General features: G+C 26.0%; 1 protein-coding gene across 2 annotated transcripts in view; it reads right to left on the bottom strand.

Annotated features, from left to right (window-relative positions):
* The window catches only part of LOC136086738 (solute carrier family 35 member F6-like), a 145,425-nt gene that overhangs the window by 70,968 nt on the left and 51,957 nt on the right, over window positions 1–22,500 (bottom strand). For both annotated transcript variants that reach the window (XM_065809110.1, XM_065809111.1), the window contains exons 7-9: window positions 15,287–15,368; window positions 4,177–4,271; window positions 3,731–3,772 (exon numbers count right to left, since the gene is read on the bottom strand). In XM_065809110.1, the coding sequence (XP_065665182.1) occupies window positions 3,731–3,772; window positions 4,177–4,271; window positions 15,287–15,368 (219 nt within the window). The remainder of the gene's footprint in view (window positions 1–3,730; window positions 3,773–4,176; window positions 4,272–15,286; window positions 15,369–22,500) is intronic.

The raw sequence follows: 22,500 nt of genomic DNA on the forward strand, positions 1-22,500 counted from the left end.
TCAGGGTGGTGCTTAAGTGCCAAACCAACAACTCATAAGTGAGTTTAAGTGTTAAAACCAATAACTCAAAAACTAAAAAAAACTCTTATTAATTAGTGATAGAAAAACCACATTCGAATTGATCCTAACAATTCTATCTGATAGCTGTAACCCAACAAATTTAAAAATTATTTACATTTAATCCAAATAAAATGTTTGTGTATAAATAGTTTATTCTTTAATAAAAAATACTGCACATATTCTTCTTATACAGAGAACTGAAATGGATATGGATATGTCATCACCAGTTCTGGCTAGCATGTCATCACCAGATTTTAGAAATCCTGCTTGAAGCAGTCGCTCTTGGATAAATCATCCAAAAATCCAGATACCAAAAATTTCAAGCATTTCTAGAGCTAATTTAGTATTATTGATGAAGTAAGGGGGTCAAAAAGTAACTTTTTTTTAGATTTTGTGTAGTTTAACCACGTTTTCTTAATTAATGTTTTATGCCGATTTTGAATTACTTAATACTTTTTTTTCGTAATAAATATTTAGCCTTCTACTTCAATTTTAATAAAAGTGATTATTTTGATGAAACAACTGATTGTTTTTATTATTATTAAAGTAGAATCCTTGGTAAATAATTTTTTTTTCATTGTATCAATAAAATAAATAATTATTATGTATGGTTATAAATACAACAGATAATTAGCAATTATACATGAAATTAGTCCATATAAGGAACAACTTGTACAATTACTAGTGAAAATACAAAATAACTTCATAGCAGTTGTGATGCAGTGAATAGAGTTCTTTCTTAAAAACAAGAGGTCTAAAATTCAATGTCAATAAGTGACGTTGTTAAGAAGGAGGGATTAACTTTCTAGTTAAATTGTTCTTCCACAGCGCTTTAAGATAAAACCTTAGGTTCTTCTTAGAACATCTTAACTAAAAACTAAAAAAAAGGTCTTTTAGATGATTGTGGGCTGTTGTGAGGACTTTCAAAGTAGAAACTTATTAAGTTAAACTAAACTAATAATTTGTTCTACTGTAAACATAATTTTTTGTGTGGATATTTGCAGAGTGGATCTAAAAAAACATCCCATTCTTCAATTGTTTTCGGTTCAACAGATCTTTCTCTTTTTCAATATATTTTTTGACATCTGATTCACAAGTAAATTGGCTGCCTTGTAATTTTAAACAAGCTAAGATAGAACTTCTCTAGGACGTCTAATGCAAAGTTTGCATTTTTTGTTTAACCTGTTCTGCCTGAGTTGTTCCTGTCACTAGTTTAACTGTTTTTAAAATTTTAAATTTTTTTAACAGTGGGATATTTTACCTGAAACATTTCTAAATTACCTGAATCTTGATTTCACAATGTTTTGGATACCATATGGAATTTTTGTAATTTACAGTATTTTCGATGCTGATTGCAATGAGTGCCACGCCGACGCTTAAGCTCAATGTTATTTGTAACTGTTTTATCAACTGCAAAAATTCGATTAAAAACATAATACATCAGCTATTCCATCGATGTACCTTTTTCCTAATTTATAATACTTTATCCACAATACAAATTCATAATAATTTTTGAATAATAGCTAAATAATTAGCTTTCCATAGCTAATTTTTCAAAACTATGTTTGAAAGAATGATACAATCATCCAAGTTTTTTGATGCATATATACAAACTGCTTTTGCAACTACTGAGCAGTCAATCTTATTTAATAAAAATTTCCAAAAGAAAATGTTGACTTCATTGAAAATAAGTACAAAAACAACCCTGAGTAAAGGCAACTTTGTATCATAAAATTTGCCAACTACTGGGAGATTTCTAAAGAAATTCATTAATTGTGATTTATTTATTTACTATTTTATGATTTATTATTTTACTTGTTTATTACTTCTTGTTGCAATATTTTTCCTTTTAATCGGTATTTAAATTTATTTTGTAAAATTAATAACAAAGTATTTTCTAATGAAAGCATATTTTTAACCATAGCGTAAGATTTATTTTTGTTTAAATGCAACTTTCACTCAATTTAATTCAATCAAAATTTAAATAGCATAAGTTATAACAAAAAGTTGTGAAACTTTACACGCAAAGAATACGCTGCAAAGGTTTCTAGTTTTTAAGTTTTTAATATTTTTAAAATGTTTAAAATAGAAGTAGAAGGTCAACCACAAAAAAATACCAAAAACTGAATTGTTTTTTGAACTTTTCTGAAAAAATTAATTAAGAATAACTTGTTAAACAAAAAATATAGAATTAGATAAAGATAAAGCTAGCTACAAAATTGCAGTCTTTGATAATGTCACATACAATCGTGTCTCTAATATTGCCAAAGGTAAGATTGTACTTGAAATGATAATTGAAAAATTGATAGACTATCATTTTTTTGGGTATAGTTCCTACTCATGTTGTGTTATATAACTGGCCTCCATAATATAGCCTTATATAGCTGGCCTCCATAAGGCACTATAAATGGTAAAAGCTATCTATATTCTTAAAATGTCAAGAAGCCAATTAAAGTTGACAAAAAAGCAACAACATGGAATCCAAGACATTTGTTTACTAACAGTTCATCAGTTATTTTTACAGCTTGATTTTCAGCATCTTCTGCTCATTGAATTGTTAAATAACAACATTATATGAAATAAAAACATTATATGTTGAATAACAACAATATAACATTATACAACACAATAATATGACTTCGAATTATTGAAGAAGAACAAGAACATCAATTTGGATATATTTTTGATACTAATACTTGACAGACAACACTGAAAAAAAAATTAGACATCTGTGTTAATAAAAAATTATAAAAAATCTTTAGGCATCTAGGGTCAGTATTTTTAGTCAAAGTACTCTTTGCTTTTGTTTTTTCGATTTGAATGTATCTGTTGAAATAAAGAATGATCTGAATAAAATTGATAAATATTGATAAAAACAGACAAAATTAAAATCTCTGTGTGAAAGAGCTGGATGATTTTGTATCAATCTAAAACCCATTTTTTACCTGAGTGGACTTTTCACAATTCTTAACTAATGATATCAAGCTTTGGGAAAGAGGAAAAGAAGAATTTATGTCTGTCAAATTAACAGGGAAACATTTGAAAGTTGTCATGAAATAGCAGAAAACTATTTATGATGGAAAAATACAACAAACATCTTTAAAACAATTAAGAACAAAATTAGTTTTTGTTGTTAATTCTTAATAAATATCAGAATTGTTACCAAGATCAATCCAAAAAACACTGACAAGCTAAATGGTTAAAATTAATTCATAAAATAGTTAATAATTAACTTTTTTAAATTAATTTACTCAAAAAGGCTGCAAGCAACCACTACTTTAGTCAGGAATTACTAGGAACAAAAACTAAAGAGCATGAATACAATATAAAAAAAAGCTAAAAATTTGTTAAAATTTCACCTTTAGTTAAAAAACAATTTTTATATATTATGATTTTTGTTTTTAAAATTTTGATACTATTTTGCTTCTTTTGAGGCCCGTTGATGATAACATCACAAATCATGAGCCCGTTGACATACATTTACAAAACTTTTTTTTTGATGATATTAAAGACTCATTACATATTCAAAGGTCTTGAGGAACTGCCTAAAAACATATTTTATTCAAAAGAATTTTAAACACGGTGTTAATTTATTGTATTGAACACATTTAAGGGGTTGGAGCAGACATTTAAAAAAAAATCCTTTCAAAATACAATATAAAACACTTACACTCATTAAAAAAAGACCATAAACTCCCTCCATTCCTACAACCTGCAATAAAAATAATAGAATATTTTTTTTTTAAAAAGTTAAAATCAGAACTTTTTCTAAAATTACTTACACTACACGATTATATTTTTAAATTAAAATTTTAAATTAAGATTATTATAACAAAATAGGATTACAACTCTGCCTCTGCTTTAACAAGTTGAGCATAGATACTACTAAGCTAGGTGAGTTGATATTGAAATAATAAATTTTAAAAGTTTTTCCCAATAGATAAAACTAAAAATACCTCACTAATTATGTTTTCCTGCTCTCCACTAACTAAACATATTATTCTATTCTCCCTCCCCCCTCACCTCCCCCTAAATTAAGAGTTGGGTGAAATGTTACACTTTATATATATTTGATAGCAAATGTATATTTAAATGTAAATTTTTAGAAAAACCTACATAAAATGGTTTGAAACCTTTTCCTTTAAGAAATGTTTCTTCTAAAACCATTTGTGTAGCACCAGCAATTTGACTGATAATTGTTAAAAAAATGCCTAAAATGAAAAACTTATATTTTAGCCATAACCATAACATATTGTATATATATAAATTAATTTTACATTTAACTTTCACTGATGTAAAAACTGCAGACAGATTCTATTTAAGTTAAGAATGTTACAGTTTAAAAGGGATAAAACTTTAGAAGATTTAACTTGAACATAATCTTAAGGATTTGGGTGTAACAAAGTATATGTAACTTGTTAAACCTGATACTTTTTGAAGTTCTATAATGTACATATAATAAGTACATATAATACGTACATATAATGAGTTATACTATATATATACTTTTATTTCTTTTCAGAATAACTTTTACACTTTGTATCAAGCGACTTTCAGAAAAAAATTACAAAATTAATTCAATATCATTCATTCAAGTGATTCATATATTGAAACCAATACCACAAAACCAAAACTGGTACGACTTGACATTAGATCATTCAGCCGTGCATCCAGATACAAAGTTCCACAATGAACACACAAACTAAATAATCAACACAATGAGTGAACTAACTAACTGTTTGGAAAATTATTTGTACACATTTAAAAAAAAACACAGCTATGCTATTCGTTGAGATTTGGTATAATCAAAATGGCAACATCTAGACGACCTTTTGAAGATTAAAGATTAAAATCTTCTTGACCATAAATGCAATGTTTAAATGCATTAATATATACAAATATTATATATATATATATATATATATATATATATATATATATATATATATATATATATATATATATATATATATATATATATATATATATATATATATATATATATATATATATATATATATATATATATATATATATATATATATATATATATATATAGTGCAATAAATAATACTAGTTTCTAATAAGCTAATAACTTTCAACTATTTTTTATGCTTCCAGACCAAAAAATACTAATTCACTCCCAACAAGGCTTCACGCAAACATTATTAAGATTGGAGTCAGAAAAATATGAGCAGGAGAGAGTTCAAAAGGATTGGAGTGTGGGGAAAAAAAACCAGATGAATAAATGTTTTTAGAGCATGAAGGGACAGATACAGTATAAGGATGCAACTTAGCTGAATATTGAGTCAACCAAGGAGTTTTGATTGATGGAACTAAAGATAATAGCTCTTTTGGGCAGCAAACATGAAAGTATTTGTATAAAAGAGAAAAAGAAGCAACCTTACAAAGTTTGGGAGAGTGGCTTGAACTTGACCAAAAAACCAGGTTCACAAGCCACTAAAAGCCCCAAGCTGTTACAGAAGAAAAATCAGATTTAAGATTGGCTGCCTGTTCTTAGCAATTAAAAAGAAAAGAGTATAAAATTATGTTGAATAAAATATTCTCTGTATTTTCAACAAAAACCTGACTGTTTCCAAACCTTTGAGCAGAAGTATATATACATATATATTTATATATATATATATATAAATATATATAAATAAATATATATGTATACACATATATGTATATATATACATATATGTATATACATCGGCACACAGTGGTTTATTTTTGCACTTTTTGTGGACATTTGACTATACACTCAAACCTCTTTTTATGCGGTCTTTTTATATACAATACTTTATTTGTGCATTTTGTTTTATGCAATTTTTTTTGTGCAATCTCATATAACTTAATATTTGAATGCGCAATAATTTCAATCTCAATGAATAAAATGTGTAATATGTATGTACATACATCTTTTTATAGTTACTGTTATGAACATGCAACCACAAATTGCGTTACATTGCCAGACTACGAAGGATAATTGTTATACATTTTGATAAGTTTTGTATGTATAAAATAAATACGTATGTAAATAAAATATTTAAAAATGCTCGTATGTGTTTTTTCTAAAGCAAATTTTTTTTATGCGGTTCGTATCTAACCGCCAGGGTTAGGGTTAGGGTTTTTAATATTGTTTAATAGTTTCGAAAACTATTTTTTAAAGGCACTCTTGAAGTTTTATGTGGTTTTTTTTTATGCGTTTTCTTTTATGCGGTCCCTATCTACCGCACAAAAAGAGGTTTGAGTGTACTTAGGAAAAATCTTTTCATGTGGCATGGGAAAATAAGATATGGTATACGTTTTTAGCCTAATTTTTGAAGCTCAATCTTAAAAAAAAACTCTCGAGGGCGTACCATAACTCTAGGATACCAAAACAACACACTGCAAAACACCCTAAAAAAATGTCAGCAATGACTTTTTTTTAGTTTTTTAGATTCAAAGTTATGCTTTTAGGGTAACATTTCAAGCTTTATCCATTGAAAGTGTTCATCACCATGATTGCACTATATCTCTACGACACTTTAAAGCATGCACCTAAAAAATATTTCAGGATTCTTATAAAATGTCATAATACATGTTTTTACATCAGTTGATAGGATTTATCCGTTAAAAATATTCACAAGATCATAAATATATCAAGGACAATAAACAAAAGTCTGAAAACACAAAAAAGACACTAAAAAGAAAAGTTGTTAACTTTTCTTATATAATTACTTTGTTGCAATATGTTTTCAAAAAATTTTTTACGCTTCATCGATTAAAAAAATCCATTTTAATAACTATAGGACAGCAAAAAAGACACAATAAAGATCCAGCTGTAAAAATATTTTGGGATAATTATATTACGTAATAGTTTATGTTTATAAGCCAAATTATCAAGCTTTATCCACTAAAATCTTTTTCAAAAATCCTACAATAACTAAATAATACTCGGAAACTTTAAACTATAATGTAATGTGAACACTATAAATTATAGTATATATCCTAGCATTTATGAGTTATTGAATGCTTTCATAAAAGATACAATTGCAAAAGTCTGACTTTAAAGTTTTTACATAAAATGAAATTTTATGTCAAACTATTTATTTTTATATTTATATTTCAGAAACTGCATCATACGGACTTGATTTTTACACTAGTTGCGAACTGTAATAATCAAATAATGTGTTTAACTTTCTCATGATTTTTTCCGGTTTCGAAAATAAAGTTAAAAAAAAATTAAATAATAAGATGGAAATACTGTTTCCACTTTCATCTCTTAATTACCTTCTTTAACACTGAACATCTGTTCAAAATAGTATAAATATAATAATAACACTTTTTCTAATTAAATCAATCACTTCATTTCTCCTATGCATTTACGGCTAAATATGTTCCACTAGTGACTTGACTTACTTATTATAGTTGCAAACCTTATCAAAAAGATAATTAAACCAAAAAGATAATTCAAATGGAGGAAGAGTAAAGTAAAAATAACTCTTTCTTTATTTAACAAAGACATACACTGTATGAAGGAAGATGGAATCATTGTTGAGCAAAATGAAAATAAATACCATTTAAAGTAAACATTGTTGCTCATAGTTTGGACAGAAAGGCTTCAAATATTTATCAAGGTCTTGGAGATTCATGTTGTGATTTTTGTGACCTTTCAAAAGAACATGTGAAAATATACAAACAGTTCAAGATGGTTTTATCATAAACAGGGATGTTAAGTCCATGCAACAAATATTTCTTGACTTTGTGTAAGATGACAGGACCATTTTGAAAAAAAAAAAAGGATTACAACATTCGACACAGTCAAACTACAAGTCTGATTGTATAATCACATGCTAGATCCATTCAGATTTTATATGGTTTGCTAAGAAGCTTTGATCATTTTATGAAGATAGTTGTCAACATGGTGGCAGATATCTTAACTAGAAAAGAATCTAAGATAAACAAAAACACAACATTGCTGAAAGAAGAATAAACTACAAGAAATTAGCTAAGTTAAAACAGAAACAAAATAGGGTTTTGCAGAATCTACAGGAGAAGGGAGGAATACAACAACTGGAAATGTTGCCAGAAAACCTTTACATAATACTGTACTGCGATCACATATCAAGTCAAACAAACTGCAAACTAGTTGAAAAGTATGGCTTGCTTTGTTCCACAATTCTGAGAGTCATCTGGCAAAAAAAGTTATATTGAGCTATACAAACAAATATGTCAAAAGCTGAACACCTTGCTTTGATAAGAATTTTGATAAGTAAATATAACTTCAACGTTGCACAAAATTCTTGCTCATAGCTGGGAGTTGATAGGAATAAATTATTCCACTGGTTTGAAATCTTGGAGTAAAGAAGGAATGGCAGCTAATAACAAGCGTCTCAGATACTTCATGCGTCTCAGATATCAAAATAACTTGAATACTAAAAGAGTCATTAATTCATAAACATTTTATATACCTAGAGAAAGTTTAACTGCTACATTCATAAACTTGTCATATACTTAAAGAAAGTTCAACTGCTATATTTATAAATTTAATATATACTTAAAGAAAGTTCAACTGCTACATTCGTAAACTTACTATATACTTTAAGAAAGTTTAACTGCTACATTCATTTTACTGATAAACTTACTGATATAGTATGTATTTTAATACAAGGTTTAGTATGGCGCCATTAGGGGTTTTTGAGAAAATGACTGAAATGCTAAAAAACTACAGCAAAATTCTGTGCAAAAATTCAGATTTTATATCACTTTTATGAAAACTCCAATTTTCTACTAGAAATTCTATTATTATTAGCCAGAAAATTGTATTTTTATGTAATTTTTATGCTCTTTATCCCTTATAGTTAAATAACAATTTTCCAAGTTTTCGATCAATAATCATTTTTTTCATCACTATTTTCTGAGTATACTGAAAAGCTCTGTTAAGTTTTAAAGTATTTTTTTCTTCTAAATTATTCTACTTTGCATTGCCATAAATTTTGCAATAGACAAATATATAAACTTTTATTTTAACTTAAATTTGCATGCCATCAGTATGCAAAAATTAAGTTAAATTTAAATTTCAAAACAATAAATATTTTACTTATGTCCACTATTTAAACAACTGAGCGGCATCAGGTCAACAAAAAAATTTGATACAAAGGTCTTACCATAAAACATCGAAATGAGGTCGGTAATTTTTTGCCAACCTCAAACATTATAAGATCGGCAGTTGCTGACCCTAATTCTGAGGGTTGTATATGTATGTATGTATGTGTATATATACATATATATATATATATACATATATATATATATATATATATATATATATATATATATATATATATATATATATATATATATACATATATATATATATATATACATAAAGACATACCAAAATTAAATTACATTACAACTTCCTGTAATTTAATTTTGGTATAAATTGAAGTTTTATTAATTTGATCATCCATTTCTGATGAATCTTTGTTGATGAAACACAGTGTTAAATGGAAAAAATTTTTGTTAAGTGATTTTCTACTACTAATATATATATATATATATATATATATATATATATATATATACATACATATATATATATATATATATAATATATATATATATATATATATATATATATATATACATACATATATATATATATATATATATATATATACATATATATATATATATATATATATATATATATATATATATATATATATACATAATATATATATATATATATACATACATATATATATATATACATATATATATATATATATATATATATATATATATATATATATATATATATATATATATACATACATATATATATATATATATATATATATATATATATATATATATATATATATATACATACATATATATATATATATATATATATATATATATATATATATATATATATATATATATATATATATATATATATATATAGATATTATATATATATATATATATATATATATATTTATATTTATATTTAAATATATATATATATTTATATTTATATATATATACATACATATATACATACATATATATATATATATATATATATATATATATATATATATATATATATATATATACATATATATATATATATATATATATATATATATATATATATATATATATATATATATATATATATATATATATATATATATATATATATATATAGATATATATATATATATATATATATATATATATATATATATATATATATATATATATATATATAACACCTCATAAATTGAATTTTGGACAAAAATTAAAAAATAATATTTTAAGAACTAATAAGTTTTATTATTTAATAATTCAACTGTTAATATGTTAGTATACGTAGTTTATAAATATATTAAAATAATTATTTCAAATACCATATTTAACAATATTAGAAAGTTTTTTTGAAAGATGTTTTATTTAAGTAAGGAAAATTACTTTATTCATCTTTGAATAACAATATCTAATTCTTGCTTCAAGTTCTTCTAAATTCTCAGCTCTCCAATTATTCTTGTACACTAGCCGTTTTAAATCACCAAAAAAGTTTTCAATTGATCTTGTTTCTGGAATGTTAGCTGGGTTTATATCTTTGCGTACAACTTTAATTTTTTTCAATTTTAAAAAGTCGATGACCGACTTTGCGTAATGTGATCGAGCTAGATCAGGCCAGAAGATAAACTCATTGTCTTTTTTATAATATTCTGATACTAGAGGAAGTAAAGTTTTTTCTAGTATCTCTTTATAAGTGTACTGGTTGATTGCCTGCTTACTGTGATGAATATAGAGAGGGCTTCTTCCTTGGGGGCTGATGCAACAAGAAATTAAGAGCTTGTCCTCTTACTTTTTACGCAAATTGTATCGTACTTGGTCAAAACATTGAGAAGGATCAGAGGAATAAAACCTATCTTTACCAGCTAATGTGCTATTGTTTAAGGTAAAATAGCTTACATCATCCATAACAAAATCTAAGTTTTTACAATTTTCGTACAATTTACGACATTTAGGATGCATAGCTTTCTTCTGCTGATGGCTACAATCTAGACGATTTGTTTTTTGAAAGTTCGAACGTTAGTCATTGTTTTTAATACTTGGGAAATTTGAGTTTGACTACAGTTAAAAACTTAAGCTACTTTCTTTTGGGAGCAACCTGACTTATTTTCAAAAAATGCAGCAAACTTTGGAATATTTTCTTTAGTAGCTACCTTAGCGATTCAACCACTTCCAACTTTTCTTTTTAGAGATCCAATCTCCAATTTTATGATTTTATTGTGAGCAGTTGATCTGGGTAAACCCCATTCCATAAACTGCTTAGCAACAAACGCTTTACCTTTTTCGCGATTTTTTTGGAAAAAAATTTTTTCGAGGTCCTTTACTTTGACCATTTTATTTTCAATATTTAAATAATATTTTTAACTTAATTAAATTAAATTTAATTAAGTTAAAAATATTAAAATAGATTATAAAATCCTCTTTCAAATAAGTATAAAGGTTTTTTGCGTGCATGAAATAAATTACATAATAAATGCAATTAAAATTTGTCCGAAATTTTATTTATAGAGCGTTATATATATATATATATATATATATATATATATATATATATATATATATATATATATATATATATATATATATATATGTATATATATATATATATATATATATATATATATATATATATATATATAAATATATATATATATATTATATATATATATATATATATATATATATATATATATATATATATATATATATATATATATGTATATATACATATATATATATATATATATATATATATATATATATATATATATATATATATATATATATATATATATATATATATATATATGTATATATATATATTATATATATATATATATATATATATATATATATATGTATATATACATATATATATATATATATATATATATATATATATATATATATGTATATATATATATATATATATATATATTTATATATATATATATATATATATATATATATATTATATATATATATATATATATATATATATATATATAAATTGCTGCTTCATTGTAAAGGCATGTGTGTGCATGTATATACATATCATCTCATTATTAATTAACAAGTAACATAAAAATTATATAAATAATATAAGTTTAATCAAAGTGGAAACAATTATACTCCACCTATGTCTGTCCTCTACTTGAGTTTCCGATTCCAGCTTGAAATCCTCATTTAGTGAAAGACAAGCAAGTTATTGAGCAAATATAGCACAGAGCCACTAAAATATTGTACGAACTGAAAATATAAAGCTACCTATCCAGATTACCCAACATGACCTCACATCTCAAGTCAATCACCATAAACGAGATGACCTTATTCAAAAATTTAAAAATGACAAACATCGACATAATTAACTGGAACTTTCCTCCTATTAGAAATCCACTAAGAGTTAATCATATAGAGAGACTTTTCTGGGATAAATAGCACAGCAATTTAATTCATTTTAATTTTTTAACCAACGAATAGAACAGCTTGCCAGATAATGTAATCTGCTCATTATTTATCAACAACATTATTGCAAGCCTTGATAGGCTTTAAAGATGCAGCAGCACTCAACTTTCTTCAATCAAAATTGCATTATAAGTTTATAAATGCTATCTTTAATTTGACAATGTACATTTTGTATTGTGTCAACTGTTTTTACTTTTGTTGTAACAAATATATGCTACTACTATATATTTCATTTGATTTTTTAAAAATACAGTAGCATCCAAAAATTTGTAGACAGGCTAAATAAAATTAAATTTTACTAATATTTCAGCACTTACTTCAATAAATCCAACATATATATATATACCAAATAAAAGATTTTCATGTTTGCTGATATGTTTTGACAGAATAATAAATATTTAATTAATGTACATTAATAAACTTAAAATTAGTTAAATTTAATAAGCTCAAAAAAATGGGAACATACTGAAATATTTCACATTTTTCCCAAAAAAATGCTGGTTTAATTAATGTTGTAAACAAATACTCTGATAACTTCATTAAAAAACTACATTTATAAGTGATTAAGGTAGTGGGTTATAAAAAAAGTATAATATCTCCAGTAAAAAACTGATCTTGCAGATCAGTTCGAATGGAAATTAATTTCGTAAGACAGCACAACTTTTTGGAGCTGGTAAGTCTGCTGATAGACAAATTAAATTAAGAGATATGAACTTAGGAAACCACAAAGATTCAAAAGAATTTAAGCAAAACAACATATTGTCAGCATAAAACGCTCATGATACAAAGCAATGAAAAACCCCATTTGACAGATATTGATTTAAATAAACAAATAAAACGTTTTTATGGAATGAAATGTAGTTTTTCTACTCCAAGACTTTTTTTGCAACATAAAAAAGCGTTTGGAAGACACGAAGCATAACAGCCATCCTTTTTTTGCACGTTTCAGTTTTCCTTGAAAATTAAAACGTCCAAGAAGAATTGGCATCACGGCATCTAAAGTGGACTAGTCAACATTGATCAAAGATTTTTTTAGGGATAAAAACAAGTTTACCTAGTTTGATTCAAATGGAATCAGGTTTTTTTGATGCCAGTAAATACAAAATATGATTCCAAATTGCAATTGCCTATCATCATTAAACATGGATGAGGTATAAAATGAGATATAAAAGTTGAGAAAAGGAAGAGATATAAAAGCTTTGTGATGCTTTAGTCAGGACAGTGTTGATCTACTCCTTTGATATACTGTAACTATTGATCATAAAATATACAAATATGTAAGAGCATTGTGTTACTTATGCAAATAACAAAATGCCTTGGGGATGGCTATAACATCAGGAAAATAATTTCAAACACACAGACAATTTGTTTCAAGATATTTAGTTGTTTTTATGCCTACTAGATGTAAAGCCGTTCCAGTATATCAAGATTTATGAATAGCCTTGGTTCCTGGAACCAAGGCTATTCATAAATCTTGCTATAATGAGTATCTAAATATTATTACTACTATAGATCACCCAGACCATATTTTAAAAATCCGGAAAATTGTTTGGGTAAAGTATCCGGAAAAAATTCGAAATATATTTTTCTCTTAATTTTGATTTTAGCTGAATTGTTTCTAATTTTTCTTTCAAACTTTTGTTAGTTTTGTATGAGTAATGAGTGAAAAAGCTTAAAAATGAAGTATATTAAAAAAATATACACCTAAACTTGTTAGTATGGAAAATGTTTTGGATATCCGGAAAAACTAAAAGTTGAGAAAAATATCCGGAATTCTGGAAATATTCGGAAAAAGATAATCCCTGTACTACAATTGGTTGAGTTATCATATTTTTTTTAAGTTACAAATTTTAATATTCTTAGTACGCCCATCAGCATTATCAATCAAAGATGATATCTTTTGTTTTTTTATATTTTAATTGAAATACAACTTTACACCTATCTTACATTTATATATTTAATGATACCATGACTAATCAATTTAATTTATTATAAGGAATTAATTTTAAAATACTTATTATAGTTTTAATATAAGTAGTCATTACATATTTTATTAAGTTTTCAAATATTTACAATAGCCTTGAATTTAATGATTTTACTTTCTTTTTTTTATAAGTACATTCAAGCATTATCTAATTATATCTTTTTTCCTATATTTAGTTGTCTTTATCATTGCTTTATTTGTTAAAACATGATTTTAATTTAGTATATTTATATGATTAAAAGTTTACTGTATTAATCATTAGTCAACAGATAGAGAGAATCTACAATTCTACATAACTGAGATGAAAATAAGTTTTTTTACTGGTATCAAAACCAGTTTTTATGTTAAGTACTACTTAATTTTGTTTTATATTTTGTGCTACTATGTTGTTGTTGTTATTGTCATTTACAAAAATAACTTTTGTTATGCTCATAATGCTCCATACAAATTATTTAGTAAATCAATTTTAATTTAATGAATGTCTTTTCAAATTATTTTTAATTTAGTGTCGTTGAAGCACTGTTTTCAAGGCACTAGAATAAAAATTTGAATTACAATAAAAAACTACATTTTTACTGCACTTGCAGTTGGTCAAATTTTGACTAACTGCAGGTCAGTAAATGTGATTAAAAAAAAAAATGCATAATGTGAAAATTTACTTTAAAAAAAAGTCATTTAAAACAGACTTACCTAAAACTACATTTTCCACATTTTTATTACTAGAATTATCTTGTTTCAATATGCTTGCCAACCCAACTAAGCACAAACCAGTCTAAGTTAATTATTAAAATGTTAAAATTGCAAAGAAAAGTTTGTTTATGAAAAACTATTGCAATATTTTAATGAATAATTTTCATTTCACATTTTTTAACTAACCTCCAAACTATTACTATGGAAAGAGCTAAATTTTTTTTCCATCTACTTTCTCAACCCAATAATAAAGAAATACAAATCTCAAAAAGTATATCTGCTCCATATAAGAGAAACAAGGTGAGTGGGGTATTACTAGGGTGGATGCGGTGTGCAATCTTGCGATCTTTCTCACAAAAATTTAGCAAACCATTGTATTATATTATACATTATATTAGTGCCATTAATATGGATTATAATAGTATGAAAATAAATAATGTGGAAATAATTGATATGAAAGTTGTCATAATATTCTTTAACACCCATTAGTATTATAAATATTATTTATTTGTTATAAAATCTTATATATAAGACAAAGAATCAAGGGACCATTTTGGTTTTCAAGATTTTCTTTGATGGTTTTACAAGGTTTAAAATAGTAATTTAAAATAACATTTAGTTTTGTGTAAACTAATGCAAAGGATGAATTGGAATGCAAGTTTACATGCAAAAAAAATAATTGAATCTCTCTATATTAAAAAAATTGAATTTCTAGTTTACACATAAGGCATTTGAACAATTTAGGCAGTCAAAACTATTTTTGTTACCTTTTTTTCACTAAATATTGAGAAGCAATTGTTATTACTATAGAAACAGCGTAAATTAACTATGCAAAATGTTGAAATGTAAACAAATGTTTTTGATCTGATGATGATAAAAAAAAACTACCCATTGAGTATTAATACTTGATTTAAAAATCATTTTTTAATTGTTTACATGAAGTTAATTGACTTTTAAGCCAACATAAGTAAACATATTACATTTAAAATTATTTATTCTATTTACACAAAATTGTAAAATGTTAAATAATTTAAGATATTTTATGGTTAAAATAAATAAGTTATTAAATACTATTTTAATTATGAAACGATATATGTAAGTTACCCCAAGTAATTTGCGTATAAAATAACGTAAGAATAATCTCTTCCTCTAATCATTCTTCCCCTCTTTAATAGAATCAAGTCTATCAAGCATTTTTATATATCAAACTCAAGAAAACACAGTCTAATTCTTAGTATATATATTGTAGTTACTGCACATTTTGCTGCCTTAACCATTATTTCAAATACACCACTCAGATGATGGGCATTTAAGTGCCATTTGATTCCTTTATTAGCTGTAGAGCTGGTTATTGTATTTTTATTTAAGTTGTTGATGAGTTATTTTAGTTAATGAGATCTGCCAAAAAATTTTTTTCCATTGTCTGTTATAACTTCTAATGGTAATCCTCTTCTGTTCATTGTTTGATAAAAGGTATTGAGGAATGAGTTAGTATCTAAACTGTATGCTATCTCAAGGTGTGCTGCTTATGATAACAAACAAGTAAACAAGTATAAGTATATTTTTTGTCAGATTTCCCTCAACCTTGCATTGTAAAAAAATGATCCAGCAAAATCAATACTAACTCTAAAAAATGCAGATAATTCAAACAAATAGCTGGTAAAAAATGCAGATAATTCAAACAAATAGCTGGTAAAAAATGCAGATAATTCAAACAAATAGCTGGTAAAAAATGCAGATAATTCAAACAAATAGCTGGTAAAAAATGCAGATAATTCAAACAAATAGTTGGTAAAAAATGCAGATAATTCAAACAAATAGCTGGTAAAAAATGCAGATAATTCAAACAAATAGCTGGTAAAGAGCCATTAATTGTTGAGCAGTTAGACATTTTATTTTTTACATTTGTTGCATTTTGATTCTACAGATTTATTCTAATCCTTGTATAAGCAAATATTTTTCTGATAATTTGGTTAGTTGATTTGTTCCCATTACATGACTTCCTTCTCCATGGTAATGTTTAATGATCAGTTTTGTAACTGTGTGACCTCTCGGCAAAATAACTGAATATTTAACATTGTGATGCAAGTGATAAAAATTTTGCAGTTGACTCCATAAACATAAAAAGCCGTCTTCATGAATTTGTGGATTTAAAATAATTTGGCTTAACGTTGATATTGTTTTCCTATTTTTAATGATGCTATATTTTTCTTTAAAGCTTTCCTGTAGAGTCTTAGCAAAAATTTTACTTTTGCTATCATGACACTCATTAACTTTAATATCACTCTTTTTATGCAAATCACTTGCACATTGACAATTAGTTATAATTCTATGTATCCATCTATTTATTCTAACATGTCTTCTTCACCATAAGAATTTATTTATATCAAGCAATTGATTTATTTTATTAAATAATGTAAAGTTCATCAATACAACATTCTTCTTTACTTCAACTGAAGCTTCTTGTGTAAATTTGATGTAGTTTTGTGGCCATTTTACTTCTAAAAAATTCAGGAAAGTTTTCCATGTCACCACCCAGTATTGTTTGCAAACACATTTGGAGATGTTCCTCTTGTTAGTAAATCCACTATGCTAATCCTTGTTGATATGTACCTCCATTGATTCAATTCATTATTTGATTAAATGTATCCAAAGCCGTTGGCAATGAATAATTTCAAAGCTCAGCTTATGATCCACCATAAAACATTAGGACTATCACACCATATAGTTATGCCTTTGATTTCAAGCTTCAAGGCTTTTACAATCTTTTCTGCAAGTTGTAAACCGAGGACAGCTCCAAGTAACCTATATCTTAATACACGAATATAATGCAATGGACTCACAGGAGCATTGGACATTAAGATCACACTGGTTACTTTTCCTGTATCATATAAAGATTTTTGACAAGCAACAGCACCATATGCTTTACAAAATGCATCAGTAAAAATGTGTATTAATTGATTTGTTACAGTTGAAGTTGTTTGTAAACACCTGGGAATGTTTATATTTGGAAGATCTTTTAAACCTTGAAAACATCAACCAACATTATTAATAACTTTGGAATTCTGCCAATTTCGCCCGTCCAAAATATTTGCATAATCATTTTTATGTAATGTAGGGTGTTAAAAAAAACTTAGTGAATGGAATAATGTAGTCACCTTTTTAAGCAAAAATTGTTTTCTATTTTTTTTTTTGGCAATTGAATGAAAAGTAAATATATCAGGTTTTGCTTTTTCAACTTCAAGAATTTTTATTGGAAGTAACTCTCTAGAATCTAAATTTAAATGTTCTAAATTTAAATTTTCAGGTGTTGCTTTAAGAACTTTGAGGGAGTTTGAAAGCCATTTTTATGCAAACATTCCTGCTGAATTCCATAGTAGCATGAGCTCTTTGTATAATTAAATTCCTGTTTTTTCATCAACTAAAGAAACCATTTTATTGCCCATGTAAGTTGCTTCAAGAACAACTTCAGAAGCCAAAGGAAACATTTATGCATACTTTCTTGAATGCAATTATGTTACAAATTGTGTCATGAAAAGCAATGAATTAATCCTAAATACTAGTCAAATAAACAGGAATAGATCAGGTTTTGAAGTTGGATCCAGATTTCACCATAAAACTTGTTGATATCTTTGATCATCTTTATGTATTCCAAAATTTTTAAATACATTTCTGCTATACCATTGAAAGAAAAAAAAAAGTAAAACTGTTATAAGGTCTTGTTGAAGTATTGGACATTGTTAAGTAATGTCATTAATTGATTTACCATTGTATTATGCAGATCCATCAAACACAAGTCTGATTTTTGCAGTTGACTTTCTAAACTTTTGTAGTTAGGAAAGAATATTGGAAAGTGTAGTAGGTACCAACCATCATCTAGAATCTTTTTATTAACTTTTTCAAATGTCCTTTTTCTTGATAATGCCTAATAACATTGGTATACTCATTTCCAAGATTTTTGTTTTTCATTAAACTTTTTTGAGTTTTTCAGACAATTTAATGCCATTGTATAATTATCATCCAACTGACTATTTTCTATCTATGGCAATTTTAACTCATACCTTTAGTTTTCTGTTTTTAACTAAGGGGCTGGCCATTAATTATATCAACAATTTTTTGGTAATTTTTACCTACCCCCTTGTCAGCAACTTTTCAAACTTTCAGAGACCCCCCTACAAAATTACTTCAACATTCAATACCCTGTCCCTAAAAAAAAAAAAAAAAAAAAAAAAAAAAAATAAAAATTTTACAACTAAAACAAAAAAGTGATTAAAATTTTTAGAAAAAAAAATTTATTCAAATTTTAACTTAAGAACATATTTCAAAGGAATATAACCATTTAAAGTAACAAATGCTTGCTCTGAACCAGTGATGGATCCACACCATTCAAAATATCAATTTTTGGTTTTAATCAAATGTTTAGAAATTCTATTTTTTTTTATAGAAATATAAAATTCCTAAACATTGTATTAAAACATTTTAAACGCTTTTTTGAAATTTTTGCCCAATCAGCTGTTTTTCAGTTTCCAGTTACATTGATCACTGTAAAAGCTTGTCATTTAATTGTTGTTTTTCCATTTAATGACTCTAGCTAGAGTTTAAAAAGTATTGTTTCAAATAAATCAAATTTTCAGCTTATCATATTGACTGTTACTTTTTTTGTTTTACCTTGCAGTGACAACTCAGAAGCTATATCAGAATTTAATTACAACTTTTTACTTCAAACAATCCATAGACCTCAACTGTTTTATTTCCATTACAAAAAATTACCGACACCCTTTGAAGTCATATACAATTTATAATAGGTTTAGAATGTAATTAGATGTAATTTGTATGTAATTCAACGTATAAGCTTTTTCTATTACCATACCTCTTTTCTAGGGTTCCCCAGAACTTCTTTGAGCTAGCCTCTTCTTGCGAAGCAAACTATTGTGATTGTATGTACAGCCATCAATTCTACAAAATCTTAAGTTTCTGTATTCTTTTGAGGAGTGATTTAAATATTCGAAGTAAAGTTTATTTCTTATAGCTGTTTTCCATCTTTCTTCAATATTTTCATTTGTAAAGGTTGGGCAATCTCATATTTGATGATTGTTCCAGCAAACAGTAAATTCTTAATCCAATTTATTTTCTTATTTTGATCATAGTCACTAAAGTACAAGAATTTCTTTCAGGAGGTTTATAACTAGTTCCTTTTTTTATTCCAAAAAGAGTCCTTGTTATTGTAATTTGAAAATCGAATTCATTAGTTATAAACTTTTTGAGAGATTCAACATTTTTTTTCAACCAGATTTCATATACCCAACATTTATATCTCATCAATATTGCTCTGGAAATTTTTTTGCGGTTGATGGTACAATGTTTTGTCAACAAGTTCTTCATAGATATGTAGATCCTCAGAATTAGAGTTTGCTATGCCAACCTAACTGCCAACCTAAAAGTACTTGATATCAGCAAAAAGTTACGACCTCATTTCTATGTTTTATGGTAAGACCTTTGTATCAAATAATTTTTGCCGACCTGATGCTGAACTCTAAAAGATTGAGATCAGCAAATTATTGCCGACCTCATTTTTCCTAATTCTGAGGGTTGCATCTATTTGCTTCTTTCAAATTTGTTACTGCCTTATCATCACATCCACATCAAGTTGATAAATTTTTTGAAATCTCTTGATTGATTTTTTCTCATAGGTTTGAAGTTTTTTAATGCATCCAAGTATAAGACTTTTCTCCTGGTTTCGCCATATTTTCTTTCAAGTCTTTCTTTTGCAGATTTTTTAGGCAAATGACGAATGTCCAATTCCTTCAATTGTTTTTAATGCGCTACCACAAAAATATTGATGCAAGTAAAGTAATTTTTATTCAGGGGTCGCTGGAATTCGGTTGATACATGCATTTAACAAAGATGATCTTTATAATACTTTTTATTGCCATTATACATTGGTATGAAGATGTGTTTTAGGCGTCTCTGCAGATCATGTCCAATTTTTGCAGTTATTCCGTCAAAACTACATGTTTCATTTTACAATTTACGGATCTTTCTTGTAACCTAGGTTAAATCCATTTTATCATTATTATTATCTACTTTATTACTTTTTGACTTTTGAATTTATTTTTTGAGTAAATAAGATTGTTGATCTCTGTTGCCAGCATAGCTATATGGTTCACCTTTTGTTGTTTTAAAAATGATTTTTTGTTCCATTGCACAATATCCATCCCTTCATGTGTTTCATTGCTTAGCGAACTCATCATTCATTTTTTCAATTTTTTTATTGAGATTTCCTACATTTTCTATTGATTCCAGAAACTCGTATTTACTTGACTTTAATTTTTAAATAAATTTATTTGACTTGGCCTTTTTTGGTGTTGGCTTTTTATCACGACAAGAATAAATGGTAGTATCATCAGCAAAAAATGCCACCATGTTGATGTGAGAATTTCTGGGAGATTGTTAATGCAAACCTAAAAAGTTTAGGGCCAAGGAAAGAAACTTGAGGAACCCCTAAAGTTACAGGAAATGAAGAAGTGCTGTCCGTTGAGGACAAGTTTTATATGAAGGATTCAATAATCTTAAAAATGTTACCTGATTCACTGTAAGAAGAGAGCTTATGGAGAAGACTAGCATCCCAAGCTTTATCAAAGGCTTTAGAAATATTAATAGAGAAGCCTCAATACATCCACATCTATCTAATGCATAATAAAACCTATTGGTTATTATTGTTAACAAATCAGCAGTAGAACAAGAAGATCGAAAACCATATTGATGATCAGAAAGTAAGTTATTAGATTCAAGATGAGAGATTAAGTGTTTGTTAATTAAAGACTCAAAAACCTTGCTTATATAAAACATTTTGATGGCTTACCTATTTACAAAAGTTTTAGTTATTAATTATGACCTACTTTTAAAACCGTCAAAGGCTTTGCTAATAATAAACTATTATTTGTATCTATGGTGGTAATAAAAAGCCTGCAAATGTCAGAGAATATATAAATAAATTTAATCCTGAAATGAAAAATGTTATTTGAAAAAATCATGAAACAACTTTTCAACTTTTTGTTGGATAAATTAGATAAATAATCTTCAGAGTTGAGAATTGATAGCCAATGCACGGCATAAAGAAAACTTGCGCAACACCTTAATAAAATAACCAATTAACTTACAAAATCGTAAAAAACAAACAAGAAACTAAAAAAAATGAAAACATGTTTTCAATG

Source organism: Hydra vulgaris, chromosome 11 (genome assembly GCF_038396675.1).
Source record: "Hydra vulgaris chromosome 11, alternate assembly HydraT2T_AEP".
NCBI classification, from domain to species: Eukaryota; Metazoa; Cnidaria; class Hydrozoa; order Anthoathecata; family Hydridae; genus Hydra; species Hydra vulgaris.